The sequence below is a fragment of the Nerophis lumbriciformis genome, linkage group LG13, assembly GCF_033978685.3.
Source record: "Nerophis lumbriciformis linkage group LG13, RoL_Nlum_v2.1, whole genome shotgun sequence".
NCBI classification, from domain to species: Eukaryota; Metazoa; Chordata; class Actinopteri; order Syngnathiformes; family Syngnathidae; genus Nerophis; species Nerophis lumbriciformis.
In genome coordinates this window covers 47,600,153-47,618,431 of record NC_084560.2, presented here as the reverse complement: position 1 = coordinate 47,618,431, position 18,279 = coordinate 47,600,153, and the positions used below count along the sequence as shown (strand labels likewise).

Genomic DNA, 18,279 nt, shown 5'->3' with positions numbered 1-18,279 from the left:
CCAATGCAGCACAGACATTCAATGCATGCCACGCTGTCATGGCCCAGACGCACACCAGTGCGCAATCATATGGGAGCCGCGCTGAGCGCACCTCCAAGCGCGTGGAGGTGCGATGTCCCTCGCGCCCGAGGCTTCAGCGCGCATCGCGGCGGCCATCCTACTCGTCGCGGCCTAGCCCTCGCGGCTCTCGCTGCCGGCGACGGCCAGGTATGGGCCCGACGCTCCAGCGCCATCCATTTTCAGGGCTAGTTGATTCGGCAGGTGGGTTGTTACACACTCCTTAGCGGGTTCCGACTTCCATGGCCACCGTCCTGCTGTCTATATCAACCAGGGTGAGCCCCACCCCTTTCGTGAGCGCACTGCGCGCGGAGTGACCCCTGTTACGCGCCCCCGGCCACAGGGGTGGCGGGCAGGTAAGCTGCGCGGGCGGAGCGCGCGGAGTGACCCCTGTTACGAGCCCCCGGCCACGGGGGTGGCGGGCAGGTAAGCTGTTTACCTACTGCGCGTGACGCCGGCCGCGGCGAAGGCGGACGAGGCGGGGTGTCGGTGCGGTGGGCGCGGTGGTGACCCTGGACGTGCGTCGGGCCCTTCTCGCGGATCACCTCAGCTACGGCTCCCGCTGGGGCCCTCTCGGGGGAAGGGGCCTCGGTCCCGGACCCCGGCGAGGCGTCCCTTCTCCGCTCCGTAAAAGTGTCCATCTCTTTTTTTTTTTCTTCTTCTGTTGTGGCATATGCTGCAGGTGCCTGCTCGTTTTTCGTATGTGGGTAACAACATTTAACTATGTATATATATTTACCAATTGGTTTAACTGCCACCCGCCTGAATCTATTTAAAATCTAATTTTTTTTTATTTCAACCGCCCGACCCGCGGATAATCTGCGGACTCCGCGGTTGTGTCCGCAAACCGCGCATCTCTAGCAGCTATAGTGGCTAGTGCTAGCAGCTTACGTTGGCTATCACAACACCTCTATTAACTCTATAGGAAACATTTGAACTTAAATAACTGTCATACATGTGTAACAAGAAGTTAGCTGACATTATGCAAAACAGTACAACAGTAAAACATATTAGTGTCGTTACCAACCAGCTAACCGCAGATACCAAGCTAGTTAGTTAGGGGAAAGGTCTAGCAGATGTGTTGGCCATCATAAAAACTTTATTAACTCTGCCGGCGACATTTTAATATTCACAAAGGTCGTACAAGTGTAGAAAAAAGAAGTTAATTGACATTGTGTAAAACAGTACAGCAATAAAACACACTAGCGTGAATTCCAATTGACATAAATAGAAGCTAGTTAGCGGCTAACGCTATCAGCAAACGTTGGCCATCATAACACTTTAATTAGGGCCCGCATGGCCCATTGTAAAAGGAATCCCAACGGGAGTCCTTTTGCAATGGGACATAAGGACCTATTGTTTTTCTAGGGTTTTATTATTATTCCGCCGCCTCTTTGAGCACTAATTTGACTAATTTTGACCCACTTAACATGCTTCATATATTTGACCCACACATCAGGACCTGCGAAAATTGTCTTTTAATAAAAAAAACGAACCCCAAAACTCAAAATTGCGCTCTAGCGCCCCCTAGGAAAAAACCTGCCTGTAACTCCCACTAGGAAGGTCGGAGAGACATGAAACACAATTCTCTATGTAGGTCTGACTTAGACCTACATTTCATAATTGTACATCCTTGGGCAGAAATCAACAGGAAGATGGCAATTCCCCCTTCAAGACAAAAATGTGCTAAAAACAGTCACTTTTGCCTCTTTGAGCTGTAATTGGACCCCCTTAAAATGCTTCAAAACTCACCGAACTGAACACACACATCAGGACTGGCAAAAATTGCGATCTAATAAAAAACCTAAACCCAAATCTAAAAATTGCGCTCTAGCGCAATTTTTGAATAAAACGCAGAAAAAACTGCTCCTCGGAAGAAGAAAATGTAACTCCCACTGGGAAGGTCGGAGAGACATGAAACAAAAACCTCTATGTAGGTCTCACTTAGACCTACATTTCATAAATTGACAACCCCCAGCAAAAATCAACAGGAGGTTTGCTATTCCCCCTTCAAAACAACATTTTTGTAAAAATCGGTCACCTTTCTTCAAACATTATCTCCTCTGAGCGCGTTTGTTGTTTCGGCTTCAAACTAACACAGGAGAGAGATTGAACCCTTCTGATTAAAAGTTGGCAAAGGAGTTTTGATACCTGCTCCGGTTTTGATTTTATGACCCTTCAAAGACCCGCTGCGCTGATGCTGCTGCGCTGCTGTTTTTTCAAGATGGCTGCTTAAAAGCAGGAAGCACCAGCGTGCCCACACAATGCAGACAAGGTAGGTACACTACACAAAAGTATTGGGACACTTCAGACTACCACTGGACAAAAGTATTGGGACACTTCAGACTACCACTGGACAAAAGTATTGGGACACTTCAGACTACCACTGGACAAAAGTATTGGGACACTTAGGACAAAAACTGGACAAAAGTATTGGGACACTTACGACTAACACTGGACAAAAGTATTGGGACACTAAGGACTAACAATGGGCAAAAGTATTGGGGCACTTACACTAGACAAAAGTATTATGGCCCCTTGTGACAAAAACTGGACAAAAGTATAGGGACACTTGGGACTAAAACTTGACAAAAGTATTGGGACACTTGCGACTACCACTGGACACAAGTATTGGGACGCTTATACTGGACAAAAGTATTGGGACACTTGGGACTACCACTGGACAAAAGTATTGGGACACTTACGACTACAACTGGACAAAAGTATTGGGACACTTAGGACAAAAAATGGACAAAAGTATTGGGACACTTACGACTAACACTGGACAAAAGTATTGGGACACTAAGGACTAACAATGGACAAAAGTATTGGGGCACTTACACTAGACAAAAGTATTATGGCCCCTTATGACGAAAACTGGACAAAAGTATAGGGACACTTGGGACTAAAACTTGACAAAAGTATTGGGACACTTGCGACTACCACTGGACACAAGTATTGGGACGCTTATACTGGACAAAAGTATTGGGACACTTGCGACTACCACTGGACACAAGTATTGGGACGCTTATACTGGACAAAAGTATTGGGACACTTGGGACTACCACTGGACAAAAGTATTGGGACACTTGGGACTACCACTGGACAAAAGTATTGGGACACTTACGACTACAACTGGACAAAAGTATTGGGACACTTAGGACAAAAAATGGACAAAAGTATTGGGACACTTACGACTAACACTGGACAAAAGTATTGGGACACTAAGGACTAACAATGGACAAAAGTATTTTTTTTACTCAGTGGCCTAGTGGTTAGAGTGTCCGCCCTGAGATGGGTAGGTTGTGAGTTCAAACCCCGGCCGAGACATACCAAAGACTATAAAAATGGGACCCATTGCCTCCCTGCTTGGCACTCAGCATCAAGGGTTGGAATTGGGGGTTAAATCACCAAAATGATTCCCGGGCGCAGCCACTGCTGCTGCCCACTGCTGCTGCCCACTGCTCCCCTCACCTCCCAGGGGGTGATCAAGGGTGATGGGTCAAATGCAGAGAATAATTTCGCCACACCTAGTGTGTGTGTGACAATCATTGGTACTTTAACTTTAACTTTAACTTTTTATTGGGGCACTTACACTAGACAAAAGTATTATGGCCCCTTATGACGAAAACTGGACAAAAGTATAGGGACACTTGGGACTAAAACTTGACAAAAGTATTGGGACACTTGCGACTACCACTGGACACAAGTATTGGGACGCTTATACTGGACAAAAGTATTGGGACACTTGCGACTACCACTGGACAAAAGTATTGGGACACTTACGACTACAACTGGACAAAAATATTGGGACACTTAGGACTACAACTTGACAAAAGTATTGGGACACTTCGGACTACCACTGTACAAAAGTATTGGGACACTTACGACTAAAACTGGACACAAGTATTGGGACAGTTAGGACGAAAACTGGCCAAAAGTATTGGGACACTTGGGACTACCACTGGACAAAAGTATTGGGACACTTACGACTACAACTGGACAAAAGTATTGGGACACTTACGACTACAACTTGACAAAAGTATTGGGACACTTAGGACTACCACTGAACAAAAGTATTTGGACACTTCGGACTAATAGTAGACAAAAGTATTGGGACACTTAGGACTACCACTGGACTAAGGTATTGGGACACTTACACTGGACAAAAGTATTGGGACACTTAGGACTACAACTTGACAAAAGTATTGGGACATTAGGACTAAAACTGGACAAAAGTTTTGGGACACTTAGGACTAAAACTGGACAAAAGTATTGGGACACTTAGGATTAAAACTTCACAAAAGTATTGGGACACTTAGGACTAGCACCTGCCAAATACGCGGGCCCGACCAATGCTGCTTGCAGCTTTAATTAACCTTATTGATGATGTTGAGAAGTAGCGTTGAAGAAAGAATAGAATGGGGCTTTTTTTCAAATATATATATATTCTTAGCTGTTAAAAAAAAAGCTACGCTCTTTAGTTACGTTGGAGTTAACATTCTTTTATCATTGTTGTCGCCAGGACAAACACATGTACTTTGACTTCCTACTCTATGATGATCATCACTAAAGAACACAATCTGGCACATCATTGCTTGAGCTGGGCTGTCATGCAACATGTTGTCATCTTATTTTACGGCTATTTTTGCTGAAAATGTAGGTCATTGAACCTTGTACCATCTTTAGGCCATTGGAATTCGGAGGCAGAACTGAGAAAGTGACGCGACAAACAAGGTATTTAAATAAAGGCTGCCTGGGATAAGGAGGAGATAAGGGGTTAGCGTTAGCGCGGCTGACAATGGCGGCGCGAACAATGGGGCTCACAGGTTGTGACAGTGATTGAAGGAAAGCAATTAACTAAGTACAACAGAGCTAATGGCACAACAAAGACACAGGCGGGAGAACACAAGGGCTGGCAGGGAGTCGATTGGACGAAAAGGCTGGTGATTAAAGCGACCAGGAGAGAGGTCAAACACGGGAAGACGTCTCCAAACAGATCGCAGCGTAACCTTCTTGAAAGGATTTAAGCACGCCGGGCGTGACAAGGTGTCGCAGTTAGCATTCCGTAAACAATTCAGAATCCACTCATCCAGTTGAGCACGTTTCTCAGAGCTAATAATTACCAGCACCAGAACCGTGCACGCTCATTTCAAGCTGTCAGCGTGCGACAATCAGTGTGATACGAGAAAAAAAACAACATATTTTGCCTCTGGATAGAAGACAAAAATTGGAATGAAAAATGAATGTGGCTATGAAAAATAAATATATAAAACGTCTCTGAATGGCTGTCGTTTGAATTGATTAATAATTCAGAACTGAAGGGACGTAACTGAAGCGGCGCTGTAAATATTACAAAAATAACAAAAACATGTTCTTGATTTGACATTTTGTTTTGGTGAAACTTAACCTGATTTGGGCGTCCCACCGTCAAGCTCCTTTTTTATTCTACATTTCATCATAGAAATGTCATGACTTGGACTTTGGCTTGGTTTGTTCTCCCGTGGTGCAAATGAACTGGACTGGTCAAGGCTTGAAGGTGGGTACATGATTTATTTAAACTATCAAAAAAGGAATAAACGAAAAGCGCGCACAGGGGCGGAGGTACAAAACTAGACTTTAAACACAAAACTTGCACATTGGCAGAAACTATGAACAATTAAACAAAACACTAACTGTGGCTTAACAAACAAAAACTTACTTGGCATGGAACCGGCATGAAAAAAAGAGTAGCAAGGGTCATCAGGGTGTGGAGAGAGTGCAGGAGCATAAATGCGGGGATGTCGTCAGGACGAACAACAGAAAATGAATGAACTTAAATACTATGGACATGATTAGTGAAAGCAGGTGCGTGACTCAAAACGTGAAACAGGTGCGTGACGTGACAGGTGAAAACTAATGGTTGCTATGGTGACAAGAGTGCACAATGAGTCCAAACGTGGAACAGGTGCGTGACGTGACAGGTGAAACTAATGGTTGCTATGGTGACAAAACAAAACAAAAGTGCACAAAAAGTCCAAAATTTAAACCGAACATTACTAAAACAAAACATGATCACACAGACATGACAAAAAAGATATATTCATGTTAGCTTTTTAACATTATTTATCTCACGAGCTTGTGTTCCAGGGTCAAACTTTCACTTTAACTACACCACTTATGAAGCAGAGCATGAGAGCCCTAAATGAGCTGCAGCACTCATGCAGCCCCAGACGATGACGCTCCCACCACCGTGCTTGAAAGTTATCTCGGAACACACATTTGTGTCGCCAGGTACTTACGTCAAGTTAGCCGACAAATGGCACACTTTTTTCTTTTTTTACATTTGTGCAACCCTCACTGTGGAGCTGCGGTTCATTGAGGGCACTCATGCTCTGCTTCAGAATGTCAACAGTACATGTTTCCAATCTATTAAACCGCAGTTCCCCAAAAGTTAGCTGCCTTCACGTAATTTCGCTGCAACACAAGTGTGCAGCAAATGAATTCTGTCAAAAAAATGTAAATAAAAAAAGATAATTGTGTCGAGCATGGTTGTGTTACCGTGATGGTCTAAGGCTGCATGAGTCCTGCTTTAGAATTTTAAAGTACACGTTGTAATTTATATTTCCAATCTTTTAAACCATAGTTCCCCAAGTGCTGGCAGCACTTATGCAGCCACACAAATGTAAAATAAGTGTGCCATGAGTCGGCTTACTTCATCTAATTTCCTCGCTACACGACACAAGTGTGTAACAATATAATTGTGTCGAGCACGGTTGTGGTAGGGTGATGGTCTCGGGCTGCATGAGTGCTGCCAACAATGGGAGAGCTAGGGTTCATTGAGGGCACTCGTGCTCTGCTTTTGAATTAATGTTTTTAATCTATTAAACCGCAGTTCCTCCAAAATGTTGTAATTTATACTTCCATTCGTTTTAACCACAGTTCCCCAAGTGCCGGCAGCACTTATGCAGCCACACAAATGTAAAAAGAAGTCGGTTTCCTTAATGTAATTTTTCAGCAAAACGACGCAAGTGTGTAACAATATCATTGTCTCAAGCATGGTTTGGGTAGCACGATTGTCTCGTGCTGCATGAGTGCTGTCGACAATGGGGGAGCTAGGGTTCTTTCAGGGCACTCGTGCTGTGCTTTAGAATGTCAGCGTTCATGTTAGAATGAATGTTTCCAATCTAATAAACCGTAGTTTTCCCCAGTGCCGGCAGCACTTGTACAGCCACACAAGTGTGAAAAGAAGTGTTCTGTAAGTCGGCTTACTTCTTTTCATTTCCTGGCAACACGACACAAAATAATGGTGTCAAGCGTGGTTGTGATAGCGTGATGACCCGCGGCTGCACGAGTGCCACGACAGTAGTAGAGCTGCGGTTAATTGCAGACACTCATGCTCCGCTTTAGAATGTCACAGTACATGTTGGAATTGTTGTTTCCAATCTATTAAACACCAGTACCTCCAGTGTTGGCAGCACTCGTGTGGCTGAAATGAAGCAATGAGTCCCCTTACTTCACGTAATTTTATGGCAACACCCGGTAACAAGATCACTTGTGTCCAGCACGCAGGGCCGGCCCGTGGCATAGGCCGTATAGGCAAATGCTAAGGGCGCCGTCCATCAGGGGGCGCCATGCCAGTGCCACAAATGTTGGAGAAAAAAAAAAAGTTGTTACTATTATTTCTAAATACAAAAAATAATCTCACGTTAATTAAAATGCAAAGTAAAGCCTATTTAATAGAAATATTATTTGTTACAACATTACGCCCCCCCGCACGGTGCGCCCCCTCCCTTCCCGTATCATGACTCTTTTTGGACGTCACCACATCAAAAAATCAACACAAGATGTCAAAACGGCCAAAACTGTCAGGTGCCCAGGGAAGAAAAAAGAGAAAAGAAGAGGAGGAGAAAAATTATGAAATTAATTGTCTGTTACAGAATGTGATAGTAACCTGGCTTTTTAGCATTAAGCTAATGTTACATGATTCGGCAATTGCTAATCAATAAATAGCTAGTTCTGTTTTAACGTCGGATTAATATTGTAGAGGGGGCTAAATTGTTATGGTAAATAATAATGTAACGTTAGGTAATTACAGTACTCCCACCTTACATTCCTCAGGGACATTTGTATTAGATCTTTTAAGCAGGTGTTTTTTGTTTACATTGTTATTGCCTTCTGGTTAGCTAATGTTTGCCCTGCAGGTAATAGTCACTTTTCCACCCCTTTATATATTAGGTATAGTTGTAAGTAAAAAAAAAAGGTCAAAGACAAAGCTATTCGGGTTCTTGTGAGTATATACATTTCACTGCCGATGTGGGGGGGGGCGCCACCTAAAATCTTGCCTAGGGCGCCAGATTGATTAGGGCCGGGCCTGCCAGCACGGTTGTGGTAGTTGATGGTGTGGGGCTGCTCGAGTGATGTGATTTACCGATCTGCTGTAAAATGTCACAGTACTCATGTTTCCAATCTATTAAACCACAGTTCCCCAAGTGCCGGTAGAAGTTGTGCTGCAACACGACACAAGAGTGTAGCAAGAAAAAAACTAAAAATGTAAAAATTGTGTCGAGCACGGTTGTGGTAGCGTGACGGTCTAAGGTTGCATGAGTGCTGCCGACACCGGGGGAGCCGCGGTTCACTGAGGGCACTCCTGCTCTGCTTTCGAATGTCACAGTACATGTTGGAATTCATGTTTCCATTCAACCAACCGCAGTTCCCCACTGCAGGCTGCACTCATGCACGCTAGCGCTATTATTCTTGACTGCACGGAAGACTAATATCTAATAATGGCCGTGCGTCGACTCCTTTTTGGAGGATGGTGAATCTGTACTGCTAACCAAGCTGCACGCTGACTACTCTAAAGTGGATCCAGGCTTGTTGCAGTAAATGTGAGGCCTGACTGAAAGATTCTTGCGTTCCATGAAAAGTCAACACAAATGGGAGTTGATAGAAAAAGCTTTATTTCTATATTAAATATCAGTAGAAAAGGTAGTGCAAAGTAAAGCACAGGAAGAAAAAAAAAAAAAAAAGTGATCTATCGGAATCCATCACGGTTCTCCAAGGAGAACAATCAGTTCATTCCAATCATTGACCAGCGAGTGAAGAACATCAGGAGATCAATGGCGCCTTCTTTCACCAAGCAAACGCCTCCTTCCTTTTTTGCTTTTCGCTTTCTTCCAATGCAAAGTCATGTGTGTGGTCACACACACGTATACACGTCCATTTGTGTTAAGTGGATCATCCCTAAACAGCTCTTGCTTGAGGTAATAATTGATGCCTTAAATAAAGAAAAGTTTGAAATATGTTTCACGTGCGTATGGCACTGAATGCTGGCTTGGGAGTGCAAAGAAGTCATTTGCATTCAGCATCAACACATCATACAAGAGTTGCCGTGTCCTTTCAATAGCAGCATGTTCTTTCTGGGGCTGTGGGTGGGTGGGGGGATCGATGTGTTAGAGTCCGATCTCCTGCTTGTAGCGCCTGGTGAGGGAGTTGGCGTGCGTGGTCAACTTGCTCAGCACCCCTTGGAGCCCGGCCAGGTGGTACTGCAACTGCTTCTGCAGGTCCTCCTCCTCCTCCTCCTCGTACTCGTCTTCCTCGGAGGAGGCGGACAAGGAGGAGGCAAAGGAGGCGTTGGAGTTCATGCGGGTGAGCCTCGGCGGGGTCTCCGCCAAGGCCGGGGAGACCCTCACCCCCCACTCGATGTCCCGCCGGATGGACTTGAGCAGCTGGTAGTAGCTGAACATGTCCGCCTCGTCCACGTCCGGCCGCTTGGTGCAGCTCCAGCCCGGCTCGGCGTCCTCGCCCAGGGGCACATCCCGCAGCAGGCTGGGCACCATGACGGTCTGGTCCATGTTGTTCACCGCGCCGAGGAAGCGGTTCATGGCGTTGAAGAGGGAGTTCTTCGGCTGGGGCGTCTCTGGGAGATGTCGCAGCATTTTGGCCTTTTCCTTCCAAAGAAGTGTTATGTGTGGCGAAGCCGTCGCTCGCTTGAAAGCTGCTGGTGGACTTCCTGCTCCCAGGCCTTAAATAGCCAGGTGTTGTTGGAGGGTTGCACCTCAACCGGTTTGTCTCGTTCCTCAACTGTAAGAGGAGCCGCGTTGACCGGGAATAGCACCCACTCACCAAGCAAAGCGGTGGTGCGTTCACTGACCGGGAGAGACTCCAAAAGTGACCACCATGATCCAAGCTTGCCTTGAACCAATGAAAACCTTTCTTTTTAAAGTTCCAAAAGTGTGAACTGGCCCTGCTCGGTGTGTCTACCATGGATTACATCATCTGCATTCTGCAGCCATGACACATGCTGTGAGACCTGCAGGGGCGTAGGCATGAATATTCATCAGGAGCAGCCATCAGGCCACCTTACTGTCAGCTGCACTCCAGCCAATCACTCAGGAGGAGGCGGGACTTGTGAGAGCTCAACTAATGAGGAGTGAGCTCTATTAACACGTACAGTACCAAAACCCCAAAAATGTTCTGAAAAGAAATAGAGAAAGACAAAGTCATAAGTATGTTATGATTGGATTGTGCTTCGTCAGAAAATATTTTAACTACTGTACAGTAGAGAGGTGGGGCTGAAATGAAAGCAAAATCATTGTGAGGCTCAAAATTAAAGAATGTGTTAAACTACCAATTACTCACGCATCAATTTAACAATGACATATTGGAAACGAGTAGCCACGCTGAAGAGATAAAATATATCAAAAATACTCTGAGTAAAAAGAGTTTTTGAATTTCAGAGAGAAAAATAGTTGCAAATTTATCGTACAGTTATCAAGTCGTAATATTAGCGGGAAAGTTGTAATAAGTGGAAAAAAATTAAAATTAACTAAGAAATGAAATTAAGGGGGTAAAAAGGCCAATATTTAATATTGGAACTATAGTATTACTATGGTAACTATTCCATATGATAATCAATCAATCAATCAATGTTTATTTATATAGCCCTAAATCACAAGTGTCTCAAAGGGCTGCACAAGCCACAACGACATCCTCGGTACAAAGCCCACATAAGGGCAAGGAAAAACTCACCCCAGTGGGACGTCGATGTGAATGACTATGAGAAACCTTGGAGAGGACCGCATATGTGGGTAACCCCATAAAATAAGTAAATACAAAAGTTATATATTTGAGAAAAAGATGTGCATATTTCATTAAAAATATATATTATGGTGGGAAAAAGTTGTACATTTTATTGAAAAATAGTTCATAAATAGTAATTTAGAAAATAATTGTATATTAAAAAGAAAAAGTTGTATATTTGAGAAAAAGATGCATATATTTTCTAAAAAAAAATGTATTATGTGGGAAAACGTTGTATATGTTTTGAGGAATTTTTTTTATAATTTAAAAAATAATTGTATACTTAATTTTAAAAAGTTGTATATTTGAGAAAAATATGTGCATATTTTCTATTAAAAAAATTCTATATTGTGGTGGGAAAAAGTTGTACATTTTATTGAAAAATAGTTCATAAATAGTAATTTAGAAAATAATTGTATATTAAAAAAAAAAGTTGTATATTTGAGAAAAAGATGTATATATTTTCTTTAAAAAAAAATGTATTATGTGGGAAAACGTATATGTTTTGAGACATTTTTTTTATAATTTAAAAAATAATTGTATACTTAATTTTAAAAAGTTGTATATTTGAGAAAAAGATGTGCATATTTTCTATAAAAAAAAATTCTATATTATGGCGGGAAAAAGTTGTATATTTAGAAAATAACTGTATATTTTTAAGAAAAAAAAGTTGTATATTTGAGAAAAATATGTGTATATTTTTTAATTTAAAAAAAAAAGTATGTTATTGTGGCCAAAAGTTGTATGTTTTTGAGAAAATAGTTGTAGAATTTAAACAATTTTAAAATTATATTTTTAAGAAAAACAACAATCATTTTCAAGACAAAAGTTGTATATTTAAAGTAAAAAATGTCAATATTTTCTCAAAAAAAATTATATTGTAGGCCCAAAGCATATTGTAAAAATATTAGTAATTCAATTGATTATTTAACATTACACTAATTTGCCTCATCACCTGTAAGACAAAGCTAAGATTTCTTTCTTTTCTTTCTTTCTTTAGTTTATTTGGAACATGAACACACTTACAGTATAATACATCACACAATTTCATATCATTTCACTATACATCATGTCCAAAAAGGAGTAGGAAGAAGCAAACCCCTTTCCAACTTCAGAGCATTTACAAATATATAGAATCATTTACTGACCTTTTTATATAATAAAATAGCATCTGTGAATTAGTATACACAACAGTTTTGTAATATGTAATTAACTAATTCAGTCATTATCAACATACTGAGATGAAGAATATCTTATTTTCAATAAGGTTGAAAGTATTTCTCATAATTCTTCTTCTTTGTACTTTGTAAGCACTATTAATTTGAACAACCTCTTAAACTGGACCATATCAGTACAATTTTTAACTTCTTTACTTAATCCATTCCATCATTTAATTCCACATACTGATATGCTAAAGGTTCTAAGTGTTGTACGTGCATACACATTTTTTACAACATGATTTGAACGTTTTAGATGGATTAGCATATATTGACCTACACTGGATTGGTTTTATTAGCGTCTTTAATGTACAAATGAAAAACCAAAGTGGCGCCAATATCCTCTCATTTTTCTATATGAGACACTCCATGCAAAAACTTTGGACACCAATGTTGTAGAAGAAAAATGTAGTGTATATTTTATCAGTAGTGGGAAAATGTAGTATATTGTGAGGAAGACAATTGTATATTTCAGAAATGTTTTCAAGAAAACATTTGAGGAAAAAGTATTACACTTAGACCAACTTTAACGATCCTCAAGGGAAATTGTTATACACAGTGGCTCAGTTACAAAAGATGGAAAAGGATAGTCAAAACACTCACAAAGGCACAAAAAGAGGGGGAAAACGATAAGTAAAAAGTAGACCAAAAATTGACCCTTTACAAGAGATAATATGTAACAATATAAAATATATAATTAGTGGAAAAAGTAATACATTTTGAGGAAGACAATTGTATTATTGAGAATGTTTTTAATTTAAAAAAGTGGTATATTGAAGAAAAATATGTGTATATTTTCTAGAAAAAAAATATTATAGTGGGGAAAAAGTTAAAAACATTTTTGAAAAATAACTGCACACTTTTATGAAAATAATTTGGGAATTTTTAAGAAAAAAAATGTATATTTGAGAAATTAAATATATATTTCTTAGATTTCCTTGAAGTAATTTATAATGCAAAGTAAAAAAAAATAGTGTATTTTCAAGAAGAAAGCTTTATATTTAAGGAAAAGGATGTGTATTTAAAAAATAAATAAAAATGCATAGTAGTAATATGTACTATTGTTTAAGATTTTATTTTATATGTACAATAAATCGTTTGAATCTGAATCTGGCCGCCTCCTACAGAAACTCAATCAAGCTTTAATTTCTCTCCTCTTGAAAAAAGGCAGGGACCCTTTGTCGTGCACTTTGTATCGTCCTGGCCTGGATACTATTCTCCTATTACTTATTAATGCGTATCAAACCGGGTTCATTCGGAATAGGCACTGCTTTCCTAATCTTCGATGTATTTTCAACATATTGTATGATGCGCCTGCTCTTAACACTTAAGAGGCAGTGATATCCATGGCTATGGATGCTGAAAAGGCGTTTGACCGAGTGGCGTGGAATGATCTATTTTATGTCCTGTAGATATTTGGTTAACAGGTTTATTTCATGGATTAAACTCCTATATTCATCTCCAGAAGCCTTGGTGAGGACAAATAATATTAAATCCAAATATTTTCGCCTTTACCATTCCACATGGCAGGGATGCCCTTTGAGCCCATTACTTTTTGCTCCTGCCATTGATCTTCTGTCAATAGCGCTTCGTACCAACCCACTTACATGGAGGCACAATGTGCTGGTGAAAGTCTCTCCCTACGCAGATGACCTCCTTCTATATGTCTCGGACATCTCTGTCTCGGTCCCGGCTGACTTAAGTACTCTCCAAACTTTTGGACATGTGTCTGGCTACAAATTGAACCTGGTGAAAAGTGAAATATTCCCTATAAATTCTGCTATATCCTTCATCATAATTTCCCTTTAAAATTGCCTAGCAAAGTTTCAGGTCTCACATTCGCTTGCAGAGCTGTATAAAGCCAACTTTGTTCCACTGTTGTCCAGAACCTAGAGGGATTCTGATTGCTGGCCCTTACTCGATACATCTAAAGTGTCAACTCTGTTAAAATGAATGTACTTCTGTGATTTTCCTACTTGTTCCAGTGTATACCGCTTTTTCTCCGTCAGTCCTACTTTTGTAAATTAGATATTGAGATCTTAGACTCCATTTGGAATAAAAAAAAGACTCCCAGGTTATGTAAACAATATTTACAGAGATCCAAATTAGGTTTTACTACTGGCCTACCAAAATTAGAAATCTTAAATATTGGCTGCAATATGAAGCATTTGATCCCCCTCTGTTATGGAGGCTAATTCAACCAAACCAGTATCTTTTGGGGCTCGGGTTCACTCTTCCATCCACTCTTCTACTTCCATTTTTACAAAAAATGTATCCGTAAAAACTTTATTTAGAATTTGGGTTCAGTTTAATTGCATATTTTGTAGGGGGAAAAAAGTATTGTAGAGGGAAAAAGCTGTTTTTTTTCAAGAAAAGTTGTATATTGGAGAAAAGGATGTTTATATTTTCAAGGAAAAAAAAATACTATAAAAGGAATTTTTTTTTCTACATTTTACAGATTGGTGTATTCAATTGAAAATAATTACTTATTTTTAAGAAAAAAAAGTTGGATATTTCAGAATTTAAAAAAATAATTTTATAAAATTATATGCCAGCGGAAGAACGGCTGTGCCAGCAATATGGGGGTTCCAGGTTCGATCCCCGCTTCCGCCATCCTGGTCAATGTGGTTGTGTCCTTGGGCAAGACACTTTACCCACCTGCTCTCAGTGCCACACACTCTGCTTTAAATGTAGCTTAAAGATGGAAATAATGGGTTTCACTATGTAAAGCGCTTTGAGTAAAAAGCGCTATATAAATATAATTCACTTCACTTAAAGGAAAAAAGTGGTGTTTTTTCTAGAAATAATATATATTTGAGATACAATTATTGATTTTTCAATGAAAAAAAATAGTATATTTGAGGGATAAAATGGTATGTATTTTTTTCAAAAATATTTGTGACAAAGTAAGTAGAATAAAAAAACAGTATATTGTCAAGAATTAGCCATATTTTTGTCTGGAAAATTGTTTTTGATATCACGAGAATAAAGTGGTATTTTCTTTCCCAAGACAGCAGAGGAAAGTCCAATTCTAAGAAGGGAAATTGTGAGTTCCCACACATGTCTTTCACACGCATGCGTGAACGCGAGCTTCAGTGCCTGGCATAGAGTTCTGATTATGGCCCAAATATTTCTACACAATCTAATAAAGAAAACACAGACATTCATTCACCAAAAAGTCCTTTGTCAACCAATGACTCCACGAAATCAACCCACAGGACAACTGGTTGCCATTGTGAGTAGCTGATGTAATCATTGTATTGGTTCATTAATACAGATCCACATCTAGGGTAACAGATAGGCAGTAGGCTAATGTTAAGCAAGTAGCTTGTTTTACGAGCAGACTAATCTCTTTCAATTGAACAATGCAGCCTGAAAGCCTGTTCTGGTTTCACTTAAGTCCATCGACTGCCAAGAGGTGCCCGATCAATCTATGATCTTCACCGAAACCCAAGGAAGGCTTGGCCATCCCAAGGTATTCAAAATAGTTGACTCACTTCAAACCTTACTTTTTGATAGCATCATTTATTGACAAAGGTTAACATGTGCCAGCATCTGATGAGTAAAAATAAGTATACACAACACAATGGGAAAGTTGTGTTCTATGCGTACATAACAAGGTCGCTAAAACAAGCCCAGCCTGTACACGAGCCGGAAAAACATGATTGAAAAAAGCTGTAACATGCATGCCAGGCCACTAGTTGGCGATGTAGTTTTTAATGCAGTTGTCGTATAACAAACTAGCGAAAGAACAGTGTGACAGTTTGATCCCACCATATGTGACAACCCGCCTCGGTTTACAAAGGTTACATTACCTCATACTTGCCAACCTTGAGACCTCCGATTTCGGGAGGTGGGGGGTGGGGGGTGGGGCGGGGGCGGGGTCGGGGTTGGGGGCGTGGTTAATATATATATATATATATAAAAAATCTGCGATGAGGTGGCGACTTGTCCAGGGTGTACCCCGCCTTCCGCCCGATTGTAGCTGAGATAGGCTCCAGCGCCCCCCGCGACCCCAAAGGGAATAAGCGGTAGAAAATGGATGGATGGATATATATAAAAAATACTTGACTTTCAGTGAATTCTAGCTATATATATATATATATATATATATATATATATATATATATATATATATATATATATATATATATATATATACATATATATATATATATATATATATATATATATATATATATATATATATATATATATATATATATATATATATATATATATATATATATATATAAAATAAATACTTGAATTTCAGTGTTCATTTACAAACTACAACTCACAAACACTTTAGAGTTAGGCTCCACCATCAGAATGTGTACTTAAACTTACAAAGATCACATGGATATTATTCAGTGAGTTGATTCACCAAAACTAACCTGTTATACAGGAGGAAAAAGCACACAGGACGTTTCAATTGTTCACAGACTGGTCGCGCTCATCAGAATGACAAGACACTTCCGGTCTGCAGGTGATAGCATTCAATTGGGAAGAAACGCCCTACTGCCCCCTACTGACCAATGTGAATACTGATAAATGTGTAATGACAGCTCCAAAAACGAATTCAAACCACAAAATAAAATAAATAAATCAACACAAAAATGTGACACATTATGGGTGGGTCACATATGCATGTACAGTAGATGGCAGTATTGTCCTGTTTAAAAGTGTCACAACATTGCTGTTTACGGCAGACGAACTGCTTTACGGTAGACACTGTTGTTGTGTGTTGTCAACACGTCACTCAGGTCCGCCTGAATTTCGGGAGTTTTTCGGGAGAAAATTTGTCCCGGGAGGTTTTCGGGAGAGGCGCTGAATTTCGGGAGTCTCCCGGAAAATCCGGGAGGGTTGGCAAGTATGCATTACCTTCACCCGAGGCGGAGAGTGACAAACACTTTCTACCAGATTTTGGTGTGACGTAAACATTTGCTATACAATTTTTTACTATTGTGACAGCCAAATTTTTGTACGATAATGTACATAAAAACTGGAAAAAAGTACGAACTGTAAAGAAAATTCAACAAGTTAACTCATTAGCGATTAAAAAAGCGAGCATACAATTTAGTCAACATAGTTCAAAGTAGGAAACATTTTTATAAAACAGCAATTTGTAAAATTAGCTTTTCAGTCAATTTCGTCTTCAAGCCTATTAATATTGTCCCGATACCAATATTTTGGTACTGGTACCAAAATTATTTCGATACTTTTCGGTACTTTTCTAAATGAAGGGGACCACAAAAAATTGCATTATTTTAACAAAAAATCTTAGGGTACATGAAACATGTGTTTCATATTGCTAGTTTGTCCTTAAATAAAATAGTGAACATACTAGACAACTTGTCTTTTAGTAGTAAGTAAATAAACAAAGACTCTTAATTTAGCTGCTGACGTATGCAGTAACATATTGTGTCATTTTCCATGCTATTATTTTGTACACATTATTAAGGACAATAATCTACTTGTTCATCTGCTTACTTTTTCTTTTAACATATTCTTTCTACACTTTTCAGAGGAGGTATAGTATCAAATATGATTCATTAGACAGAGGTGGGTAGAGTAGCCAGAAATTGTACTCAAGTAAGAGTACTGTTACTTTAGAGATTTATTACTCAAGTAAAAGTAAGGAGTAGTCACCCAAATATTTACTTGAGTAAAAGTAAAAAGGATGTTGTGAAAAAACTACTCAAGTACTGAGTAACTGATGAGTAACATACACACACATATCATATATATATATATATATATATATATATATATATATATATATATATATATATATATATACATTGATATATACAGTATATAATTTATATACATATTCCGTACAATTGACCACTAAATGGTAACACCCCAATAAGTTTTTCAACTTGTTTAAGTCAGGTCATGTGACCACCTGGCTCTGTTTGATTGGTCCAACGTCACCAGT

General features: G+C 39.8%; 1 protein-coding gene across 1 annotated transcript; it reads right to left on the bottom strand.

Annotated features, from left to right (window-relative positions):
- Positions 1-8,973: 8,973 nt before the first annotated feature.
- On the bottom strand, positions 8,974-10,328 carry LOC133613276 (mid1-interacting protein 1A-like). The gene has a single exon (XM_061970678.2). The coding sequence runs from the start codon at positions 9,972-9,974 to the stop codon at positions 9,489-9,491; it is 486 nt and encodes a 161-aa protein (XP_061826662.1). The 5' UTR covers positions 9,975-10,328; the 3' UTR covers positions 8,974-9,488.
- Between the last annotated feature and the right edge of the window lie 7,951 nt (positions 10,329-18,279).